The sequence below is a fragment of the Leptodactylus fuscus genome, chromosome 8 (genome assembly GCF_031893055.1).
Source record: "Leptodactylus fuscus isolate aLepFus1 chromosome 8, aLepFus1.hap2, whole genome shotgun sequence".
Taxonomy (NCBI): Eukaryota; Metazoa; Chordata; class Amphibia; order Anura; family Leptodactylidae; genus Leptodactylus; species Leptodactylus fuscus.
Window position 1 is genome coordinate 41,031,309 of NC_134272.1, and position 24,092 is coordinate 41,055,400.

Here is a 24,092-nt window from a genome sequence, read left to right on the forward strand (position 1 = left end):
GAGAGCAAGATGACCTTTATGTTGCTGAATCTCTTTGTAGGAGGTTTCAAGAACTCTAGTCCTTGGGGATATTCAAGGGGACAAGGAGATCTTCTGCCAAGCCGGTACAAACATTCTTAACTTCCCTCTCCCCCCACCAAGGAGCAGGCATCATTGGTTGGACATACAATCAGAGGAGGGAGGGATGAAGATGAAGCTTTTCTCTTTCTGCTGCTGGAGAGATCTGTCGAAACCCCTGTTTCTGTGGTCCGGATTGCTTCTTTTCAGGTTATGATAGAACCTGGACTCCAAGGGGAACCCTTTTTATGTTGGATCCTTACAATTATCTAGGCCAGATCTGAAGAGTCAATCTACATCACAGGGAGTCTGCCATAACTTGCTCTTTCGGCCTGCGCTACCCAACAAGTTCTTTTGGTTGGATTAGCCAAGCCCGAAGGATCTGGCAGCCAACTTCACCAGGACAGCGAAAGCATCAGCTAGGAAATTGGTGGCTTGTTGAAGCATGATGTCACCTCTAGTGGCACCTGAGGCTAGATGGGATTACAACTAATCCAACCAGATTCCCAAGGATCAAACAGGGAAAGTGACCCCATTGCTGCCAGTAATCCTTCCGCCTTCTTATCCATAGAGTCTCATAGTCATCCCATATCCTCAAAGGACAAAGAGGATATTTTGGAGATCTTGGCTACTGGGGCATTGACCTTCCGTGTACCATCCCAAAGAGAAACATCTTCCTCTGAAAAAAGACATTGTCTCTTAAATATCCTAAAAGTAGCACACTTTCTATTAAGCTTCCTTCATTTGCTTGATATTCTCATGAACTCGGAAGACTAAATTTCTTCTCCCCCAGACCCTGAAACATTTGACCGGGGACAAAGAGTTTCATGTACAGTGTCCATATTAGGACATCCTCAGATATCAGAGTCAAACATCAGATTAATGCTAGTTTACAGCTCTGATACCTGACTTCTGACATCTGATTTGTCTGACACCTGACTCTGACACCTGACTAGTGACATCTAATACCTGACCCTGACACCTGACCCTGACACCTGACTTCTGACACCTGACTTCTGACACCTGACTTCTGACACCTGACTTCTGACTCCGTCAGAGATCAGACTCAGGCATCACATACAAGCCAGCACATACACTATGCCTCCCAATGATTGGCCAGGATTACAGAGCCCCCTGCTGACACTCAGGAGTAGAAGATACAGTGTATATAGCAGCTGCAGGCTGAGAATCTCAGATGAGACCTGATACCTGACTTGTGACTCCTTCATAGATCAGACTCAGACATCACATACAAGCCAGCACATACAATGGTGGAAACTTATCAAGTGAAATGCTCCAGAATTCTAGTATCATTTTCACCAAATACACCCTGTAACATGTTGGGCACCACATTTATCAAGTGTTTTAAATACTTTTAAAACTTGTGAAAAAAAGGGGCGTAGACTCACAGTAAAGGGGTGGGACCTACAACATTGTGCTACAAAAATTCACCAATAAGCTCCAAAGGACCTCAACTAATCTTCCATAGGAGACCCTGCTGCAGATTTTACCAAAAAATCATCAGAGAGAAAAGTCCTGCACAAAGTAGAGGAGGAGTAGAGCTGATTGGATGAGACTCTTGCAGTAATTGTCATTGACAGCATCTCCACCAATCAGAGCTTCTGAGGGAGGTAACTTCATAAAGCTGCTGAAGTCTGGAACGTTCCTGTACCTGCTGTAAGTGCCACAGATAATGGTCAATTATCATACCTCCCAACTTTTGAAGAACCGAAAGAGGGACAAAATAAGCGGCGCACGTAGTGCGCCGCGGCACATTTAGCCCTGCCCACTTTTGTGTTGGCTCCGCCCACTCGTTAATTTTTCATGTGCCCGCACACAGTATAATCCTCCTAAAGTCACCCGTAAATTATATGTCCCCCCTCTATCTCTCCCCCAGTTTCATATACACCCTTCATCTGCCACCAGTTTCATGTCCCCCTTCCATCTCTGCCCCTAGATTCATGTCCCCTCCATCTCTGCCCCCAGATTCATGTCCCCTCCATCTCTGCCCCCAGATTCATGTCTCCACATCTCTACCCCAGATTCATGTCCTCTCCATCTTTGCCCCCAGATTCATGTCTCCACATCTCTACCCCAGATTCATGTCCCTCCATCTCTGCCCCCAGTGTCATGCCATCCTCCTCTTCATCTGCCCCCAGTTTCACGTTCCACCTCCACATTACACTTACCTTCTCCTCCACTCCCTCGCCGCTCTCTGCGCGCCTCTCTTGCTGACACATATGCGGTTGAAGGAAGGAGCTGTCACATGTCAGCTCCGCGCTTCGCTGCTGCGCGCCTCTCTCGCTGACACATATGCGGCTGAAGCGAGGAGCTGACCTGTGCGAGCTCCTCGCTTCGCCACTGCCGCCGGCTACTGGCTTGCAGACGCGATGTGTCACATGATACATCACGTGTCACATCGCGTCTGCAAGCCAGTAGCCGGCGGCAGCGGCGAAGCGAGGAGCTCGCACAGGTCAGCTCCTCGCTTCAGCCGCATATGTGTCAGCGAGAGAGGCGCGCAGCGGCGAAGCGAGGAGCTGACATGTGACAGCTCCTTGCTTCAGCCGCATATGTGTTTAACTCAGATCTGCATCCTCTGGACGCAGATCTGAGTTGAAATCGGGACATACCTCCCTCCAACCGGGACCGCGGGACATGTCACCCAAATCGTGACTGTCCCGCGGAAATCGGGACGGTTGGGAGGTATGAAATATACATTTTTACTATGTTGTGCATTTGCATGTGTACAATGAACTGTGTGCATGTCTGCTTAGGTATACTGATCTCTGTAGATCAGGGGTGCCCAATACGTCGATCGCGATCTACTGGTCGATCACGAAGGACATATGGGTCGATCACGGGATCGGTGTCTGCTTGTTGACAGCGCAGGATGAGAATAATCTCCGGACACTGGCAGGCCAGGGCCTTGCACTCGTTCACTACTTTGTGCAGGACTTTTCTCTCTGATGATTTTTTGGTAAAATCTGCAGCAGGGTCTCCTATGGAAGATTAGTTGAGGTTCTTTGGAGCTTATTGGTGAATTTTTGTAGCACAATGTTGTAGGTCCCGCCCCTTTACTGTGAGTCTACGCCCCTTTTTTTCACAAGTTTTAAAAGTATTTAAAACACTTGATAAATGTGGTGCCCAACATGTTACAGGGTTTATTTGGTGAAAATGATACTAGAATTCTGGAGCATTTCACTTGATAAGTTTCCACCATTGTATGTGCTGGCTTGTATGTGATGTCTGAGTCTGATCTCTGAAAGAGTCACAAGTCAGGTATCAGGTCTCATCTGAGTTTCTCAGCCTGCAGCTGCTATATACACTGTATCTTCTATTCCTGCAGGGGGCTCTGTAATCCTGGCCAATCATTAGCAGGCATAGTGTATGTGCTGGCTTGTATGTGATGCCTGAGTCTGATCTCTGACGGAGTCAGAAGTCAGGTGTCAGAAGTCAGGTGTCAGAAGTCAGGTGTCAGAAGTCAGGTGTCAGAAGTCAGGTGTCAGAAGTCAGGTGTCAGACAAATCAGATGTCAGAAGTCAGGTATCAGAGCTGTAAACTAGCATTAATCTGATGTTTGACTCTGATATCTGAGGATGTCCTAAGATGGACACTGTATTCGTGCAATACCTTAAGAAGAGAGCCTCATTTATGTACTGAAAGTCGTCGGCACATTACATGTGCAACTACCTCCTTTCTTGCAGTAGCTGCAAGGAAGAGAGGGATTCTCAGACCAAGGGAACCCCTGCAGCTGCCATGGACAGGACAGGACGGGTTTGCATTACTGCCCGGGGTGTCTCTTCCAAATACAGACCTCCTAGTACTCTAGGAAGAGAGATGGCTGTATGCATCTCTGCACAAACAACTTCCATCTGCAGGGACAGGAAACAACTAAAGTGATGGTGAAGGAGGGGTCTTTTAACAAATTGACTTCTAGTTGTTTCCTATCCCTCGGGGTGTGGGAATCCTTCTACTGGTTAAGGGTGGGTAAAAGAGGGCTTTAAACTGTGGGGTAAATATTGATAAATCTGAGGGGGACCATAAAAGTGGCACGACTTTATTTATGGCTTGTATGCCACTAGTAGTAGGATAGGCCCCAAGATTCAATTCCACTGATGGCTCCTAAATATTCCAGCGAGACACTACTGAAGTGTGTGACTTTGCTAACAAAAACTGGGCACACCATATAGGTACTGAAATGGTATATTTCTGGAAAAACTGAAATTCTACAAACACTTTTTCACCAGCAGCTGCACATTCTTCTCTGGAAATTAAATTACTGTATTTTTCGGACCATAAGACGCACTGGACTCTAAGACGCACCTAGATTTTAGAGGAGGAAAATAGGGGGAAAAAAATTTTGAAGCAAAAAATGGTCAAATATTTAATACATGGGAGTTGTAGTTTTGCAACAGCTGCAAGGCCGCATTGACAGGTCACCCTGCCGCTGTACGGGGACGCATAGAGTGTTTTTTGGGGTTTTTTTTGCGGGTCCAGATGTACTTTTTAGTTATACCATTTTGGGGAATGTCTGTTGCTTAGATCACCTTTTATTGAAAAAAAACCTGGTGGTTTGGCACTTTTGATTTTGACGTTCACTGTACAGGAAACTATGAGTAGACTGGGCATTTTCGGACACAGGGATACCTAATGTGTATGTGTTTGACATATGATTTTCTACTTTTATATGTATTCTAGTGAAAGGAGTTGATTTAGAACATTGAATTCATTTTTTATTATTTATTTTAAAAGCTTTTTTTTTTATCCCCCCCCCAGGATAGCTTGTCAATGTATTGAGAATAGAGATGAGCGAACGGCGTTCGATCGAATTGGTGTTCGATCGAATATCAGGCTGTTCGAGGTATTCGATTCCAATTCCAAGAATTAATCCTGTCCAGATCGGGTCAGTGTCCTCGTCGTCCACCTCTTCCAATTCCTCTGACGGTTCCTCCTCCTCTTGCACACCGACGATGGCAACAGGCTGCCCTGATGGAAACTTGTCTATACACCGAGAAAAGCTGGTTTGCACGTATATATAGCAGGTACTAACTGCTCTTTTTCCTGCTAATTTGTTGGGGGTCACCCCTTGAAAAACTGGGATGGATGTATATAGCAGGCACTAACTGTTCTTTTTCCTGCTAATGTGTTGGGGGTCACCCCTTGAAAAGCTGGGTTGGACGTATATAGCAGGCACTAACTGCTCTGTATCCCTATTTTGGGGGACACACTGTACATGGTAAGCTCACCTCCATGGTAAGCTGTTGTTTTTTTTCGGTTTTTCCCTACCTACTAGAAGCTAATACCCTCAGCAGATCTCTCTCTGTCTCTCCCTATCTGTCACCGCAAATGTCATGAAGACGACGCTGGCTATTCTTATAAATGGGAGGGCAAATGTTTTCGGCAGCCAATGGGTTTTATCAAATGTCTCCATTGTCGTAGTTCCTGTCACACCTCCCCTGCACAGTCATTGGTGCAAAAAACGCGCCAAGGAAGGTGGGCGGGGATACGAATTTTTACTGCGTATGCCGTGTGGTATTCAATTGGAAATGAATACCTCGAGCGGCCTGATATTCGATCGAATTCCTATTCGATCGAACAGTGTTCGCTCATCTCTAGTAAATATTAATGTATATTGACCACATTCTAAAATACGTTTGAGATTTCTACAATCAAATATTCTCTACCCAGTTTTACCCTTCACAGCCCGACTTAAGAGTCGTATTTAGACAATTTACCTCACTTAATAGATAATAAGCGTCCATTTTTATTGTTAATTTTACACGGGGTTATTTACTAAGGATTTTGAGGCCGTACGGCATGACACTGAGGCAGATGAAGGGGGGAGAATGGCATGATACTGGGGCAGATGAAGGGGGGGGATGGCATGACACTGGGGCAGATGAAGGGGGGGGAGAATGGCATGACACTGGGGCAGATGAAGGGGGGGGAGAACGGCATGACACTGGGGCAGAGACGGGGGGACATGAAACTGTGGGCAGATAAAGGGGGATAATGGCATGAAACTGGGGACAGAGATAGAGGGGGGGGGGACATAAATCTGGGGCAGATGAAGGGTGTATATGAAAATGGGGGAGAGATGGAGGGGGTACATATAATTTCCGGGTGACTGTAGGAGGATTATACTGTGTGAAATCACATGAAAAATGAATGAGAATGGGCGGAGTCAACATAAAAGTGGGTGGGCCTAATTTGCTGCGGCGCGCTGCGCGCACCGCACGTTTTATTCCCTCTTTCTAGTCTTCAACAGTTGGGAAGTACAGGTTAGAAGTGTGAGACCCCCAGTAAGTAGGGCCCCGCCAAAGTCAATTGCCCAGGGCCCCGCAAACCCTGGATCCGCCACTGCCCCAGGCTTATACTCGAGTCAATAAGTTTTCCCATTTTTTTGTGGTAAAATTAGGGGCCTCGGCTTATATTCGGGTCGTCTTGTACTTGAGTATATACGGTACTTGTATTTTACTATTTTTTTTGTTGTTTTTTCCAGTGTGATTGCCACTGTACATTTTACAAGTGTGTAGCAGCAGTTTGGATATGATTTCGCCCAGTGTCTGCCAAATTGGGGAATTTTCTCCTGCACTGTAGCTGTCTTTCTTTGAATTCATTATGTATTGACTTGCTGGTGTTTAAATAAAGATTTTTTTTGTATTTTTATAAAAACACTGAATGCTATGTTTGCCTCAATTTTTGGTTGTTTGCATACTTAAATACAGTAAAACACACAAAGATTAGGTATTCCTGTGTCTGAAAACACCCAATTTACAAATCTATAATTTAAAAAAACCGCCATAGTGGGGAAAAAAATCTAAAGCGCCAAACTGACATTTTTTTTCACTGTTTTGCCTGTAATAAAAATTTGATTAAAAAGTGATCAAAGTAATAGACATTCTCCAAAATAGTATAACTAAAAAGGCATGTCCGTACACAAAAGTATAAAAAAAAATGTTACGGTGGTCAGAATATGGCAACTTTTGCCCAGTTTTAGCTTTTTGTTAAGGGGTTAAAATGCAAATAAAACCATATAAATTTGCTATCCCCAGAATAGTACTGAAATATAGAATAAAGGTGACATGTGATTTTGGCTGTAGAGTGAATGCCATAAAAACAAAGCCCTAAGAAATTCACACAAATGCACATTTTCTTCAAACCCAACCGACTGAATTTCTTTCCAGCTAACCAGTACATTGTATAGAATAATAAATGGTAGTATAATGAAGAATAATTTGCCATAGTACCTTCCAGGAACCATATATTGTACTTTTTTTTTTTTTTTTTTTTTACTTGCAGACAGGTTTTGTAGGTTTTTAACTGTTATACTATTAAGCAGGGTTCACACTAGCATCGGTGTCCGACAGCTAGTGTCCGATACTAATGTCCGCACAAAATCTTGCACGGACATTAGCATCGAACACTACAATTTGCATTCCCTGTCGTCCTCAACAGCGGCACAATGTGGGGTATTTCTGCCCCTGTGTGCTGGTAGGACAGGCGGATATTTAATTAGCCAATCAAATGCGTGGCAGGCCCTATAAGAGGGCACAAGAACCTCCCCTCTGCGTGTTTTTTTCTGTCCTGTGTGGACAGAGGACAGGTGGGAGGACTTGTGTCCTCTTAGAGAAGCTCAGCAGGATCACTCACCTCCTGAGCGGTTGTTTTCTTCTTGTCACCTTCTGTGCCCTGCGGGGAGAAGGTGCTTGTTAGCCATGTGTGGCTACCCCCCTCTATCCCCCCTGCCCCCCCTCTCCTCCGCTTCCCCTGCTCCTTGTGACTTACCTGACATTTTGGTGAGAGTCCGGGGACTCCGCATGCCGCCTCTGGTGGCCGCGCGGACTGCCGGCGGGTGGAACCACACTGTTGTGTATCCTGTTCCCCGCCGGCCGCTGTAAGCGCGCACTTCCGGTTTCGCCGGAAGTATCATAGCGCCATGGCAACGGCCTGGCGCTGGCGGCCGCTCACTCAGGGAAGATTCAGGCCTTATTAAAGGCCGGAAAAGACGGGGAGATGTGGGGGTAAGTGCCCGTGTTAAGGGCCTCTTGGTGGGGGGGAATGTATATCTTTGCAGACCCCTGATTACAGGGTTAGTTGTCTGGGCAGGTTGCCTCACCTGCTTTGATTGTGGCTCCGCCCACTTCCAGCCGGCCAGAATTAAGAGGCTGGCTGGCCTGGTGTCAGAGACCTTCCTGCAGTATCTGCTGAAGGCGTGCGATTGTGGTGTTCATTGATCTTGAACTCTTTTCCAGTTTGCAAACTTTATTGGGATCCGTCACCTCGCTGTCCGGTCTACAGGGCCTGGTAAGATTTACCCTTTTTTTTTTAAAAGCTGGTATGATGTCATGGTGACAGTGTTGCATGGTCTATATCTCTCTCTGCAGGATATGTCATCCTCTACTACCCCTCCTGGGGATGGTAGGAGGAAAACCTCTTCCAAGAGGAAACATCTTTCCTGCTTCGATTGCGACACACCGCTCCCTGATGGTAGGTAGCGGCTTGTAAGGTTGTGCCCTGCGGGGTACTACTGGTCCTATAACTTGCCTATTTTCAGGCTATGAGTGGGCCCGTTGTCGCGGGTGCAGAGGTCCTCCATCTGTGGAGCCCTCTCCCAGAGATATGATGGCATGGGTCAAGGAGATGGTGAGTTTGGGCATCGCTTGGGTAAATAGTTTTTCCCTTGCTTGTACTCTCCTTTTTGTTTTGCAGGATGATTCCCTCAAAGGGATCCATTGCACCTTGTCTCAGCTCACCAGGAGACCATGCTCTGAGCTCCGTTCCTCGTCTCTCCCCCCCCCCCTTGTAACACCTGCGGGTGGCAGAGGATGATTCCTCCGAGGACGACTCAGTTATTCCAGCAGAACTGCGTTCCATTATGAACAAACGGGCAGGCTGCTGAAGTCCATCCGGTCTACAGTGGGCCGAGATGTTGACGGGGAAGCCTCCACATCTGCCTCTGGGGGACATATTGCCTTCCATGCGGACGCCACGCTGACCGACCTTATGGCGCAGCAGTGGAAACAGCCAGAGAAAGGACATTCGCTTTCCAGGATCTTCAAGAGTTTGTTTCCTGTTAACACTACCCAGTGGGATTCCTGGGGGCCTCCCCCGAAGGTGGATTTGGCCGTAGCAAAGCTGTCCCGCAGAACCCTGGTGCCCTTGGAAGATGGTTCAAATCTTCAGGACCCTCTGGATCGTAGGGCGGACTCCGTTCTGAAGAAGGTCTACTCAGCTTCCTCCGCGCAAGCCTCTGTGGCCATAGCCTCCTCTATGGTTGGTGACTTTTTGCGCAACCGCTTAGCCGCCTTGGAGCGGGATATAGACTCGGGCGTAGACAGAGATGAGATTCTGGCCTCTATGAAAAGAGTTCATAGGGCTGCAGATTATTTGGCGGAATCCTCCTGCCATCAATTAAAAATCTCCGCCAAATCTATGGCGTTGTCTACTGCGGCCCGTAGACCCCTTTGGCGGGCAGATTTTGCGTCTAAAGCAGCACTCTGTGCTCTCCCCTTTGAGCCGGGAAGGGTGTCTGGTCAAAGCTTAGACGCCATTATGGAGGGATTAGCTGAAGGTAGGGGAAGGTCCCTACCTCAAGCATCCAGGGGCAGACGTGCTCCCTCTAGAGGCAGAGGTTCTTCCTCTAATTATAGACGCCCTTCCCAACAACGGCGTTTTAGATATCGCCCTAGGGGAGCTGGTCGTGGCGCTTCCAAGGAGGACACCAAGAGGAAGCCTGAGTTTTGACGTGGGGCAGCTCCCTGTGGCCCCCCTTCCTGTGGGAGGACGTCTTTCCTCCTTTTCCAGAGCATGGTTCACCCATATCCAAGACCCATGGGTGTTGAAGATCATACAACACGGGTATCACATCGACTTTCATCTTCCACCTCCAGATCGGTTCGTTTCCACCCGATCTCTTCCACCTTCTCTGCAGGCCAGTCTAGAAGCCTTGGTTGCCGAATATGTTACCAAGGGCGCCCTGGAGAAGGTACCAGCCTCAGACCTCGGTCTGGGAGTCTACTCCCCCGTCTTTCTGGTCCCCAAGTTCACCGGGGGCTGGAGGATGATAATAGATCTGAGGTACCTCAATCGGTTTATCAGGAAGAGGTCATTTCGAATGGAAACCGTGGATTCCGTGGCTGTGTTTCTTCAGCCAGGAGAGGTGATGGTTACCCTCGATTTGAAGGACGCCTATCTACATGTCCCCATTGCTCATTTCCACAGGAAGTTTCTCAGGATTGCCGTCGCTATGGCCGGCCACAGGGAGCACTATCAATTCACAGCTCTGCCATTCGGCATCACATCCGCCCCACTGGTATTCACCAAGGTGATTTCTCCGGTCGCCGCGGCCCTCAGACTTCAGGGTCTTTTCATCGTCCCTTATCTAGACGACTGGCTACTGAAAGCTCAGTCTCCTGCTGCTCTCCTCCAGCAGCTCAACCTTGCCATCAACTTCCTACAGGAGTTAGGATTATCAATTGGGAGAAGTCCGAAATCGTTCCATCCACCCGAAGAAAATTCCTCGGATTTATAGTGGATTCAGAAGCGATGCAGATCTTCCTCTCCAGTCCAAGGAAGGAAAGAATCCAAGCCAGTGCACGATTCCTATTGCGCACTCGGCAGGTAACCATCCGGACCGCCATGAGAGTCCTGGGCCTGATGTCATCCTCGGCCAGGGCGGTGCCTTGGGCTTTATGGCATTTGCGTCCCCTGCAGATGGAAGTGTTGAGAACCTGGAACAGGTCTCCACGGGGATTGCACAAGAAGATCTGCCTTTCTCCCGCTACCCGTCTTTCCCTCAGATGGTGGATACACCTGAAAGACGGAAGGTCCACGGTCCCGACAGTGTGGACCCTGTTGACAACAGATGCATCCCAGTGGGGATGGGGAGCCCATTGTCAAGACAAAACTGTACAAGGACGATGGAGATGTCCGGAGCTGGGGTCATCCAATCTCAAGGAACTCAGAGCTGTGTACCTGGCCCTAGTACACTTTGCCCCAGAATTGAAAGGCAAGTCTGTCAAAAACCGGTCAGACAATATGACGGTGGTAGTCTATATAAACAAACAAGGAAAAAAAAAAAAAGGGGCACCAGGTCACCAACCTTGCTGAGAGAGACGAATCTCATATTTGCCTAGGCGGAGAAGAATCTGGTCCAGTTATCCGCTGTTCACATAAAGGGCTCCCTGAACATAGTAGCGGATCAGTTGAGTCGGGGTATTACCGTATCAGGAGAATGGTCTCTCAATCCAGACGTATTTCAACAGATCGTCCAGAGATGGGGTCTCCCGGAGGTCGATCTTATGGCTACCCGACTCAACGCCAAGGTGGGGACCTTCTGCTCTCTGTACCAGGAGGACAATCCCTTGGCGGTGGATGCCCTGTCCATCCCATGGAGGTTCAGGCTGTTTTACATATTCCCTCCAATTCCAATCATACCGAAGGTATTGATAAAAATAAGACAGGACCAAGCCTCGGGAATAGCCATAATCCCGTTCTGGCCAAAAAGGGCTTGGTTTGCTCAGCTCATACAAATGAGTCAGGGCATATATTGGAGGCTTCCCCCACTCCCAGACCTGGTAACCCAAGGAGAGCTGAGATGCCAGGATCTGAGGAGACTCAACCTGACAGCCTGGAGGTTGACCAGTCCCTATTGAGAAATAGAGGACTGTCACAAGCCGTCTTGAAGACCCTATCCAGCGCCAGAGCAGATTCAACTAACAGGCGTAGCGGCCCTGTCCGCCTATCTGGGGAGGCGTTTGTCTCAGGATCCTTTAGTGAGCACCTTTATTAAAGGGGCAACTAGGCTGAGACCGGTGGTAAACACCCCTGTCCACCAATGGAACCTTATTCCGGTCCTGAATGCCCTATGTGGCCAGCCATTTGAATCTCTGGAAGAGGTCTCCCTCAAGTCGCTAACCGGCAAAATGGCGCTGCTATTGGCAGTCACACCTGCCAAACGCGTTAGTGAACTACAAGCTTTGTCCGCTGAGGAGCCATATACCACCTTTTTCTCTGACCATGTACAGCTTAGGTTCCTCCCTGGGTTTCGTCCCAAGGTGCCATCTGCTGTAAACAGGAACCAACTGATTTCCCTTCCAGTATTTTTTCCGTTCCCTTCTTCTGCTGAAGAAGAAAGATGGCACAAGCTGGATATGGTCAGATGCCTGCAGATCTACTTGCAGCGCACTCGCCCCTTTAGGTGGACTGAAAACCTGTTGGTCAGCTACACGGGGAAAAACAAGGGCGCCAAAGCCGCCAAAGCTACAATATCCCGGTGGGTTACCGAGACTATTAGAGTCGCCTATACCGCCCAAGGGCTGTCGGCTCCATCTTTCCTTCATGCCCATTCAACCAGGGCAGTGTCCACTTCACGGGCAGAAAGAAGTGCTTTGTCTGTGGACCAAATATATGCAGCTGCCTCTTGGGCATCTGAATCCACCTTCATTCGGCATTACCGCCTGAAGGACCAAGTGGCAGATTCCACTGCCTTTGCCCAGACCAGTTTAAGTTCGGTCATGGGTTTGTCCCACCCATCTTGGGGACCTGCTTGCTATATCCCCACATTGTGCCACTGTTGAGGACGACAGGGAACGAGTGATTATGAAGATAATCTTGTTTCCCTTAGTCCTAACAGCGGCACAAGATTTCCCACCCTGGGAATCATATCTTATGTATAAAACTGTATATAAATGTAATGGAGGTACTTTTGTATTTACACGCAGAGGGGAGGTTCTTGTGCCCTCTTATAGGGCCTGCCACGCATTTGATTGGCTAATTAAATATCCGCCTGTCCTACCAGCACACAGGGGCAGAAATACCCCACATTGTGCCGCTGTTAGGACTAAGGGAAACAAGATTATCTTCATAATCACTCGTTATTTTAAATGGGATATCATGTAGTGTCCTTGTCTGTCTGTCTTTAAATGTCTGTTTTGGCCTAGGATTTAGCTGTCCACTTGAAAAATGGACATCTTTGTAAACGGACACTTAAAGGGGAATTCCCATGTATATAATTATTTTTAAATTTGTAGATAATTAAAAGTTAAACATTTTTGCAAATATAAGTAATTAAACATTTTGCAGAGTTTTAAAGATTTTCTCTACATATCTTGTGGTCACAGTCTGTTGTCTTGATCTATTGCCAGTGGATACGACCATGAATACAGGAACCTTCTAAGGTCAGAAAATCAGCCATGATTTCTTTATTGTGGCCGATACAATACTTCTGATACAGATAGTGTCCCAGCCTGACAACCCAGCTACAATATGAAAACCATAGCTGGGTTCCTGACAAGACCCAGACCATAGAAAGTTTCTGCATTAGTGGTTGTAACCATTGGCAACCGATCAAGATAACAGACTGTCACCACTAAGAAAGTTAGAGAAAATCTTTAAAACTCTGCAGAATTTTTAATTAGTTATATTTGCAAAAATGTTTAACTTTTAATTATCTACAAATATAGATAGGATTATGTACGTGGGAATACCCCTTTAAGGACAGTAAAGGACACTACATGATGTCCCTTTTAAAATAATGCAAATTGTAACGGACATAGCTAGTGTCAGATGCTAATGTCCGCGCAAGATTTTGCGTGGACATTAGCATCGGACAACGACACTAGTGTGAACACCCCCTTACCCTAAAAGATTTAAACCGCTATTCATAATTTTTAAAAATGTACTTTTTTGCTGCTAAATACATGTACATTAGCCATAAAGGGGACAAGGAGGAGAGGAGCCCAACATGATAGTTATCCTAAGGCTAGGCTCACACCTGCACCTGACCTGTGTTCGGGATTTCCGTCCCCAAATCTCTTACATTTTTGGCAGGAATACCTGAAGGATAACCACTTTAAACAGATTAGGTTTGTGTGGGGTCCTTAGCAGACCCTACGAACAGAAACCCGGACACAGGTCTAAACCTAGCATAAATATGCTATAGGAAATATCAAGATAAATTCATAGCCATTTGCAGGATTCTTTTGCATATTATTACTTAATATACTGAAATCTCAGGCATCTACACCTTCCGAGTATAGCACTTGGGTATTATCGTTCACTGTTTATTTTTTTTATAATTCCCAGCATGCACTGCCTTCTAGCGAGCTATAACAAGCGTTCGGCGTCTCTTCCTTCTAAGCTTCCAATAAGGCGTAGATGCCACAGTGATTCTGATTTCTAATCGACCGCTAACACTCAAGCATTACGTGTCCAACGTTGCAAACTGAGCACAAATATTCCACGAAACCTTTACTTTTGTTGTAACCGGGTACATAACTTCAAAGCTTAAACAACACATTTTCTTTTATGAAAAAAAATAATAATAATTCGAAGTCGTGTTACGTGCTTCCGGTTACAAGGGCGAGTGGTAAAACAAAGTATGGCGGCCCAGGCATCCAGTATGTAAAGCCTGCCTTTTAGGCTGCGAATTGCTTCCAAAATAAAGACATACGTTTTGCATGCAGTCGGAAACTCGTCCATTTATTACGACCAAATCTAATTAAAATGATACCTGGTTTCTGGTCCCTGGTCTCGTTCTTCTTAGCACTGAAGCTCCCTCCGCCATGACCATAGTGCCAAAATGTAAGTCCTCAGAAAACGCCCAGATGCAGTTGCTCCGTCTCCAGTGGGGGAGGGAACATTTCCACAAAGTTCAGCCCATTTTCTTTCGCTACTGTGCTGCAGTACAGAATTACAACTAGAATTGGAAGTACAGAATTCATGCAGAACGCTAGAATTGAGCTATGTATACGACCTAGTGGCAGATAACAGAAGGCTCTGCCTGTAGAATGTTTACGGTGAGTATAATTATATCTTCACATTTATTATAATTTTACATGGGCCTGATACTGTTAATAGTGCCCCTCCACAGTGGCCCACACACAATATTGCTACAGTGGCCCCACACAGCATTATAGTCTCCTCAGTATTATATGCTCCACAGTGGCCCCCAGACAGCATTATATGCTCCGCAGTGGCCCCCAGACAGCATTATATGCTCTGCAGTGGCCCCCAGACAGCATTATATGCTCTGCAGTGGCCCCCAGACAGCATTATATGCTCTGCAGTGGCCCCCACATAGCATATATGCTCCACAGTGGCCCGCGCACAGTATTATATACCCACAGTGGTCCCCATACAGTATTATATGCTCCACACTGGCCCATACACAGTACTGTATGATTCACAGTAGCCCACACACAGTATTATATGCTCACAGTGGCCACCACACAGTATTATATGATTACAGGGTCCCCCAAACAGTCATGTGGGGTTCGAGGTTGTCATTACACCGTTGCGCTTCACGTCCCAATCACAGGCCCCAGCAGTAACTTCACTCAGTGGGCAAAAGGGCTGCAAAGTGGATGCTGTGCCCAGGACAGGTGATTATAAGTATTTTTTTTTTATTTTTAGTCACCTTCCCTGGGCTGGCATCTAATGGAAAGGAGCCCAGCGATCGCCAGGCCCCCACTCCATTAGCAGTTTGTATAGCAGTTGGGGAGCCAGGCTTTCCCGCAACCGCTGTCATGGTGGTTAGGGGCCCCAACCATTTTCAGCTGGCCACGAACCCCGTACCTTATGCCACTGCCGAGTGGGCCTCCTCAGGAGACTGGGACCCTGTCACTTACTCCGGGTGCTGAAGCCAGCCCTGGTTCCATGTATCCTGAAAAACCCATCTCCATGATCATATTTAAGCTTGTAGCTTAAAGAGGTTCTTTAGGACATAGGTTCTCTAGGGGAAAAAAAGTTCATATTAGTCATGGTGATAAGGTCATAGTCGCGTTTATGACTAATTGACCAATAATCCTGGGTAACTGTCATCATCCTAATTGATAAGCCTGAGGGCCGGTGGTCAAGAAATCACACCAATAGTGTTGGTATTCGTTCTTTTCTCAACCAAGGAATCTGTGCTGACACTTTTTTTTATTAAGAACACAGGGTTAAATGGTAGCAGAGAAAGGAAGTGATATAACAACAACGTAAGTTTTCATATTCATTCCTGATTGGTATGATACATCTCAATCAAACAGAAAAAGTTTAAAGGGGTTGTCCCATCACAAAGATCCTATCTATACTGCTTATTAATGTGGATGTAAGACTTTTCCTAAATACAATGCGTCAGCAAAACTGCTTTGTTTGTCCACTATCTTACTTTATTCAATTCTTTGTGGCCACAGCCCTGACTTAGCTGCTCATGAGTCAAGTGATGTATCTGCCTGCTGCCAGGGGGGAGGGAGGAGGAGCTAAGTGCACGGGAGCGAGCCTGTGTTTCTAGCTATTCCTGTGTCTGCACAACGTGACCTAGCTTCCTGTTAGCAGATAGAGGAGAGGAACTGCTTTCATTTCTTCTGTTCTCCCAGTTATCAGGCTAGCTAATTCAATTGTGTTCATTATGGCAGAGACAGGCAGTCTCTGTATGTAACACAGAATGGAGTTGCTGCTGCCTGTACTTCATAGTCCAATATGGATGGGCGGAGCTACATGCAATTTGGGGGCGGAGCTAAACGACAGGTTGCATGTGAAACCCCGCCCACCAAATGATGCAAGAAACCAGGAAGAAAGAAGATTTTACAGCAGTAAAGACTGATGAGTATGTGAGGTGGGAATACCCCTTTAAGCAGTGCCATATATAGCCAGCTGCTCCCGCTCTTGCGTGGTAGCCTTAGGTAGCTGTCTTGTGGCAGCAAGCCAAGCATTTGTTTTTCTTGCACCCATCTTGGATACAGGCGCCATCTTATCATATAACATTATACCAGTTTCAAGCATAAACAACTATATCTAATATTCAGCTTTAAAGGATAACAATGTTTTTTTTTAATATATTACATGATTATAAACTTCACAAAGGGAAGGTGAAAAACATACTGATCTATCCCCGATGTCTAGCAGTGTGGTCTGGTCCTGCTGCTCCGCTGTCTTGTTTTGCCTGAAGTTTCTGCCGCACTGTGACGTCCTGCGTCTTTTCCTTAGGCTGCTGATTGGCATCAACGGTTACTACCTGTGACGTCCCATGTCCTTCACTGAGGCTGCTGCTTGGCCTCAGCAGTCATGTGCAACTTGGAACTGTGGAACTTCCGCCGGAAGAAAACACTGGAGCAGCAGAATGGACCAATCCGAGGACAGGTGAATTAGTAGGTGAGTTTTATGGGGGGAATTCACCTACCCATCTTAATTTAAAAAAAATATATATCATGGACATCCTCTTTAGGCTAACTGAATTTTTTTACTCAATTCATTGCTTTATCTTGTTCCATTTGTCCTACAGTTGTATACATGTCCTCAGTGTTTAACAGCTTGTTGCCTGGGTTGATGAATCAGTCCATGTTCCTAGTCTCCTCTTTCTCTCTCTGCAAATTGCTTTTAGTTTCAGACTGACATGATGAGTGTATAACAAAAATGCCACATTAGTGCAAACCAAGTACTCCCCCCCCACCCCCTGGTTACAGTCCAACGACTACTTTAAAGGGATTCTACCATTATACTCTACCATTATACACACATGTGGTGTAATACAATTCAGCGCACTGTCGGCTTTCCTGTTCTGTGGCTCTGTTGAAGAGCTATCGGTGTCGTTACGGTAACTCTTCAGTGTCAGAAGGGCGATTCTGACACTCAGTCAGAAACACCCTTCCTCACAGTAGCATCTATTGCGCTTTACTGTGAGAGGGGGCGTTCCTTACCGCCCAGCCATGATGCTGAGCCGTGAGGACGCTACTGTGAGGAAGGGTGTTTCTGACAGTCAAGTGTGGACATGAACATTTCTAACAGCAAGGTGCCCAGTAGTTCAGAGTATCTAAGATACATCTCTAAGGGTAAGTTCACACAGAGTAGGACAAAAGCCGGGTAACCGCAACTGAAAGCTGGTGCACTACACCGGCATCCAGCCACGCACTCTGCTCCAGATTAGGCCCAATGAATGGCAAGGCAAAACGGTCTGAAGAATGAGCATCTCGCTTCTTTTTCCGGCTCCCGGAAAAAACACCTGAGCGGCCCTCATTGATTTCAATGGGAGCCGTCTTTTTGGTCAGGATTTTGAGGCGGATACGGCCTCAAAATCCTGACCAAAAAACTCTGTCTAAACATAGCCTAAAGGTATTCTGTCTATGCCAGGTGATTTAATTTTGGCTATATTTGGCATCGCTTGCTCAATCTCTTTCTCATTCATATCTGAATCTAAGAATGGACGCTCATTGTGAAGGACAGGGTATCTGTATAAGACAGACATTGGTTTATTCAGCCATCTTGGTCTGTAATCCTCCATGTTTGACCTTTTGTAGAGATAGTATTTGATTATTTAAGAGGATGTTATTAGTACATTTTATTATTAAAACCTCGAGAATGTTTCAGTTCCAGTCTCTTGAGAAACATGCTGTTACGAAGTTAGATCTCATTAAAAGTGTTCTATGAAACTTCCAAAGCCATATCATCCATCTTAGCGGTATGTGCTAATATTTGCATAGGGCTAAAATTGAAGACACGGATATTCATGTGTTAACTCCTGGGTGTACGTGCTCGTCATATGTAAACACCTATTATATTCTATGACCAATTATAATTAGAGATGAGCGAACAGTGTTCGCTCAAATAGATATTCGATCGAATATCAGGCCGTTCAAGGTATTTGATTCCAATCGAATACCACAAGGCAAACGCAGTAAAAATTCATATCCCCTCCCATCTTCCCTGGCGCTTTTTTTGCACCAATAACTGTGCAGGGGACGTGGGACAGAAACTATGACAATGGAGGCATTGAAAAAAAAACATTGGCTTCCGAAAACATGTGACCTCCCTTTTATAAGAATAGCCAGCGTCATCTTCGTGATATTTGAGGTGCCTCCAATTTATACGAATGGTGGATTTAACATTTGGTTAATTTGAGACTGTGAACTATGTGACCGTGAGACAGGGATAGATGTAAAGGCAGGGTTAGCTAGGGATTACCTTTATTTAAGTGGGAATGTCACTCACCCAGCTCTTTGGGGCTCTATCTGGTCGGGATCCCCATCAGCTTGCGATATGCGCAAGCTGACTTTTTCCCATAGGAATGCATTGACCAGCATTGATTGGCCGAATGCCATACAGAGTACAGCATTCGGCCAATCAACGCTGGTCCTGCCGGAGGCTCATCTGTGAGGAGTACAATATTCAGCAAAACAAGAGCATGATCAGTACAAACCTTATGTATTCATAGGCTGTACTGCTTGCAACAGAAAATAGTCCAATGTAATACACCACTGATGCAAATTCTAAAACTTAACATCTGAAAAACTCAATCACCACAGTTTAGTCAGAATATACACACAAGTAGATTAACTGTGAGCAATACATTCATGCTTAGTGTAAGCGCAAGGTATTATGTGTTATGTGTATGAGTATGTGACACACAAAACGCAGACAAGACGAACAACAACAATGGGAAGTCAACTTAGCCAAGGGTCAGTAACAGTCGGGCAATGCAGTACCAAATTGGAGTCCAAAAAGAGAAGTCAGTGAGGAAAGCCAAAGGTCAAGGATAATAGAGTAATCAAAACAGAGACAGTAAAGAGCAAGTATGCGCACGGCAATAGCAAGCACTGGTCTGAATGGGAACCAAGGCTATATTGGGAGGAAGAACCCGCCCATGGAGTTGACAGGAAGGCAGGCTGTCAATCACAGGGCACGACCAGATTAACCATTAGGGGAGCAGGGCAAACTGAAGGTGAAGGAGATGGATGTGGTGGAAAATCAATTACCAAGGTAAAGAATAGGGCAGTGTTCAGACAGTGCAAGGCGTGCGGCCGGATGATGGCGCCAACGCCCGGATGGGCAAAGATGTTACAGGTGATCAAGTGATATTGTTTGCGATGTCTATCGTCTTTGTGGTGTATTTTTGCTTGTTTGTTCTCAATGGAGCTCTTAAATAAATCTGATTGGCTGTTCTGTTTTTCGAGCAGTTTTCATTGTGGTCCACTCTTAGGCCCATTACTGACAGTGGCCATAGCTGGCGTTTCTCTGATTGGATATAGCTATAGTATACAGACACTCGGAGAGTCCTCTTTCATGTTCACTAGTAAGGATTTTGTAAGGATTGGAGTCAGGGTCAGGCAGTGCAAAGTGACACAGCTGGGAAAGCAACACTGTTCAACTAATGACAAAAGGGGTCGTAGGCCCTGCAGCTTTAACTATGCTGTAGATCTGAGATGAGGCAGACCAATGCACTTCCTAATTGAAGTGTGCCTGCCACGACTCCTATGCTACTGTCCAGGCGGCTAGGGTCAGGGAAGGGGAGGCCCTGAAAGTGCTAGGGACTGGAGTCACGAGGGTCACACCTAAGCAGAAAGCACAGTGTAAAATGCAATGCAAAACCAAAGACAAAACAGCATGGAACAAGGAAGGACAACAAGTCCCAGCAAAAACACAGAGAAAGCAAGGTCAGACAAGCAAGAGGTCAAGCCAGGAGATAAGAGTAAAGTACCAAATTGGAAGACAAGGAATAGTCGAATACAAGCCAAGTATATAATAACCAAAACACAGACTGAAAGACACTCAGACAGGTAACTGACAGAGCAGGGGACCAGGAAACACTAAGTGAATGGCTGGCAAGGATCCATGCCTGGGTGGGGTTTAAATAGCAGCAGAGAAAACATACCCACAACACCTGTGATGGCTAATGGCATGGAGAACAGAGCAAGGAAAAGATTTAACCCTTAATCACCTAAGCACAACCAATAGAACTCTTAACACGTCTCCCGGGGAGTCGCCGCGCAGCAAGGAGTCCGCGGCGACTCCGTATCCTGACAGATTTGCTTTTAACTATGGAGGTGTGTGTCTATAGCTAGTTTACTTGTTTGATTGGCAACCTGAATTGGTGCCATATATTTCAAAGTTTTTAACTATTTACTACCCGTATAGGCCATGATTTGTTAATTGTTGCTATAAAAGAATGTGAGCATGCCTGACATGGTTAGATTAAGCTTGAAAAAGTGCTTTACATGAAACGATCGTCACTCGCTCATTCTGTGTCAGGCGTACCTCCTCCCATTTTTATGATGTATTGAAGACATAAATAAAGATTGGACTGTTTTAATGACATGCTGATGTTGAAGGGGATATCGTCACTCCATAGGGAGAGACCACCATATAGGTGTGTGGAGTCTTATTAAGCCATGAGCGCTCCACTGCAAAGGAACATGGGAAGAATATGCAAATCTGACTTCCATGATGTAATTAGGATGTCAGTGCCTCAAGTGTGCACACCAATAGAGGGCGCTGGCTGAGAATGTGCAAGTCTAACTTCCATGATGTAATTAGGAAGACAGGTGTGTTTGACTGAGACTCTTCCTAATTATATCATGGAAGTTAGACTTGCACATTCTCATTCAGCACCCTCTATTGGTGTGCACACTTGAGGCACTGACATCCTAATTACATCATGGAATAATAAAATAAAATAGTAAAAAAAAAAGAAAGCTTTGAAAATATGAAATAAATAAAAGTTCTAAATCACCTCCTGTCCCTAGAATATATATATAAAAGTAGAAAATCATATATCATAAACCACCGGGTTTTTTTTCAATACAAGGTGATCTAAGCAATAGATATTCCCCAAAATGGTAAACTAAAAAGTACTTCTGGCCCCGCAAAAAAAAAAAAAAACACTCTATGTGTCCCCGTACAGCTGCAGGGTTACCTGTCAATGTGGCCTTGCAACTGTTGCAAAACTACAACTCCCATATATTAAATATTTTACCATTTTTTGCTTCAAAATTTTTTTTCCCTTTTTTCCTCCTCTAAAACCTAGGTGCGTCTTATAATCTAGTGCGTCTTATAGTTCATTCTGTCAGGGAACATGGAGCTGCACTAGAATTAATTAGGGACTCCTAAAGCAAGAAAGAAATCCCTGCATTAACTAGGTATACAGAGAATATATCTTATTATGCACTGAGCTGATCTATAATTTGGGTGGTAAACAGCCACCAATACTTGGAAGGTTCCCATGAGCAGCAGTTCTATCAGCAACCCCTGAGTTAGGGGGAGAAGCCAAATCACGACAATAAACCAATTGGGTAAACCCAAAAAATAGATAACTGCGCTGAACCAATAGCTAAAATCATAATTTTTTAATGAAGACACTTAATAAAACACACGACGCTGAAATGCCAGCGTTTTGGGGTAACCACCCCCTTTTTCAAGTGATACAAGGTATGGAGCAAAGTTGAACCTTAAAAACACATAAAACAGAAATAAAATAAATTTCTTAGTAAATAATTCCCCATAAAGATTATATATAGAGGATAATAAATTTAAAAATATATATAACTATTTGATAAAAAATAGAGAGAAAAAACATATACCGTATTTTTCGGACTATAAGACGCACTTTTTTTCCCCAAAATTTTGGGGGAAAAGAAGGGTGCGTCTTATAGTCTGAAGGTGGCGCCCGGCATCCGCTGTAATAGAGAGGCGGAAGCCGGCAAGTGATAGACGCCATTACAGGTGCCGGGGCCTGAGACATCGCTGCGCTCCTCTGCCCTGCATGCTTCATGCAGGGCAGAGGATCGTAGCGATGTCTCAGGCCCCGGCGTCTATCCCTCCCCGGCATCCGCCTCTCTAGTACAGCGGATGCCGGGTCAGTATCCGTGGCCCCTTCTCCCCCGGGGCCGGTCCCCACCGGCCCCGTACCTGTAGAGTTGCAGGCCGGCTCCTGCGCGGCGATATCGCAGGAGCCGACCTGTCCGGGTGACAGCCGGGAGCCTAATGAGGCTCCCCGGCCTGTCACTGCTATATTAGTATTGCGGCTGGTCTCTATGACCAGCCGTAATACTAATAGACAGAATGGCCCATAGACGGCAATACACTTGTATTGCCGTCTATGGGACTTGCGATCAAGTGACCGCAGGTTCAAGCCCCGGGGGGGGGGGGGGAATAAAATAGTAAAAAAAAAAAAGAAAAAAAAGCTTTAAAAATATGAAATAAATAAAAGTTCTAAATCACCTCCTGTTTTTTTTTTCAATACAAGGTGATCTAAGCAATAGATATCCCCCAAAATGGTATAACTAAAAAGTACAGCTGGCCCCGCAAAAAAAACACTCTATGCATCCCCGTACAGCTGCAGGGTCACCTGTCAAAGTGGCCTTGCAGCTGTTGCAAAACTACAACTCCCATATAGTAAATATTTTACCAGTTTTTGCTTCAAAAATTTTTTCCCTATTTTCCTCCTCTAAAACCTAGGTGCGTCTTATAGTCCAGTGCGTCTTATAGTCCGAAAAATACGGTAACAATATGTGTATATAACATTCCAGGTATGCATATATCTGACTATTGCAAAGAAATAAAATGCATATTGCAAACATATTCTGTACATATTTCACATAGACTCCAACATTTTAAAAACAATATTATAAGCAACTGGGGAATGCTGGTACCTGTAGTCCAATGGTGGGCAGGCCTGCAGTGCTCAATCCCGTGTCTATCAGTACTGATGTCGCCATTGACATGTGGATGCTTCTTATGATTACTATGATATCAAAGGTTCCCTGGGTTTTGCAGGTTGTGTAACGCAGATATGCCATAGAATTTATTTATCTTCCCCGCGACCATTTTGTCGCAACACACTACCTTCCTGCTCCTCAACAATCCATTCTGGAGAGTTCCATCATCAACTACATCAGAAAGGGGGCCCTAGAAAAGGTTCCCCTTCAGAACTAGGTCTGGGGGTGTATTCCCTAGTCTACCTGGTCCCAAAACCGTTGGGAGACTGGAGGATGTTAGTAGACCTAAGAGTCCTCAACCAGTTAAAAAAAAACAACAAAAAAAAACACCCTTTCAGAATGGAGTCTGTACATTCTGTGACGTCTTTTCTTTAGCAAGGTGAAGTCATAGTTACTTTAGGTACAAAGGACGCATAACTACACGTCCTCTTTTTTTTCCGCCACACAGGAAATATCTCAGAATCGCCATTCAAGTTTTGGGGCACAGGGGGCAATATAATTTTGCCGCAATTCCGTTCGGCATTACTCCAGTTGCCGCAGCCCTCAGACTTCAGGGTCTAT

At 45.6% G+C, this 24,092-nt stretch overlaps 1 protein-coding gene across 1 annotated transcript in view; it reads right to left on the reverse strand.

Annotated features, from left to right (window-relative positions):
* The window catches only part of MOB4 (MOB family member 4, phocein), a 129,108-nt gene extending 114,437 nt beyond the window's left edge, over positions 1–14,671 (reverse strand). Inside the window, exon 1 of the mRNA XM_075285173.1 lies at positions 14,573–14,671. Within this exon, the coding sequence (XP_075141274.1) occupies positions 14,573–14,632 (60 nt within the window). The 5' untranslated portion in view covers positions 14,633–14,671. The remainder of the gene's footprint in view (positions 1–14,572) is intronic.
* Between the last annotated feature and the right edge of the window lie 9,421 nt (positions 14,672–24,092).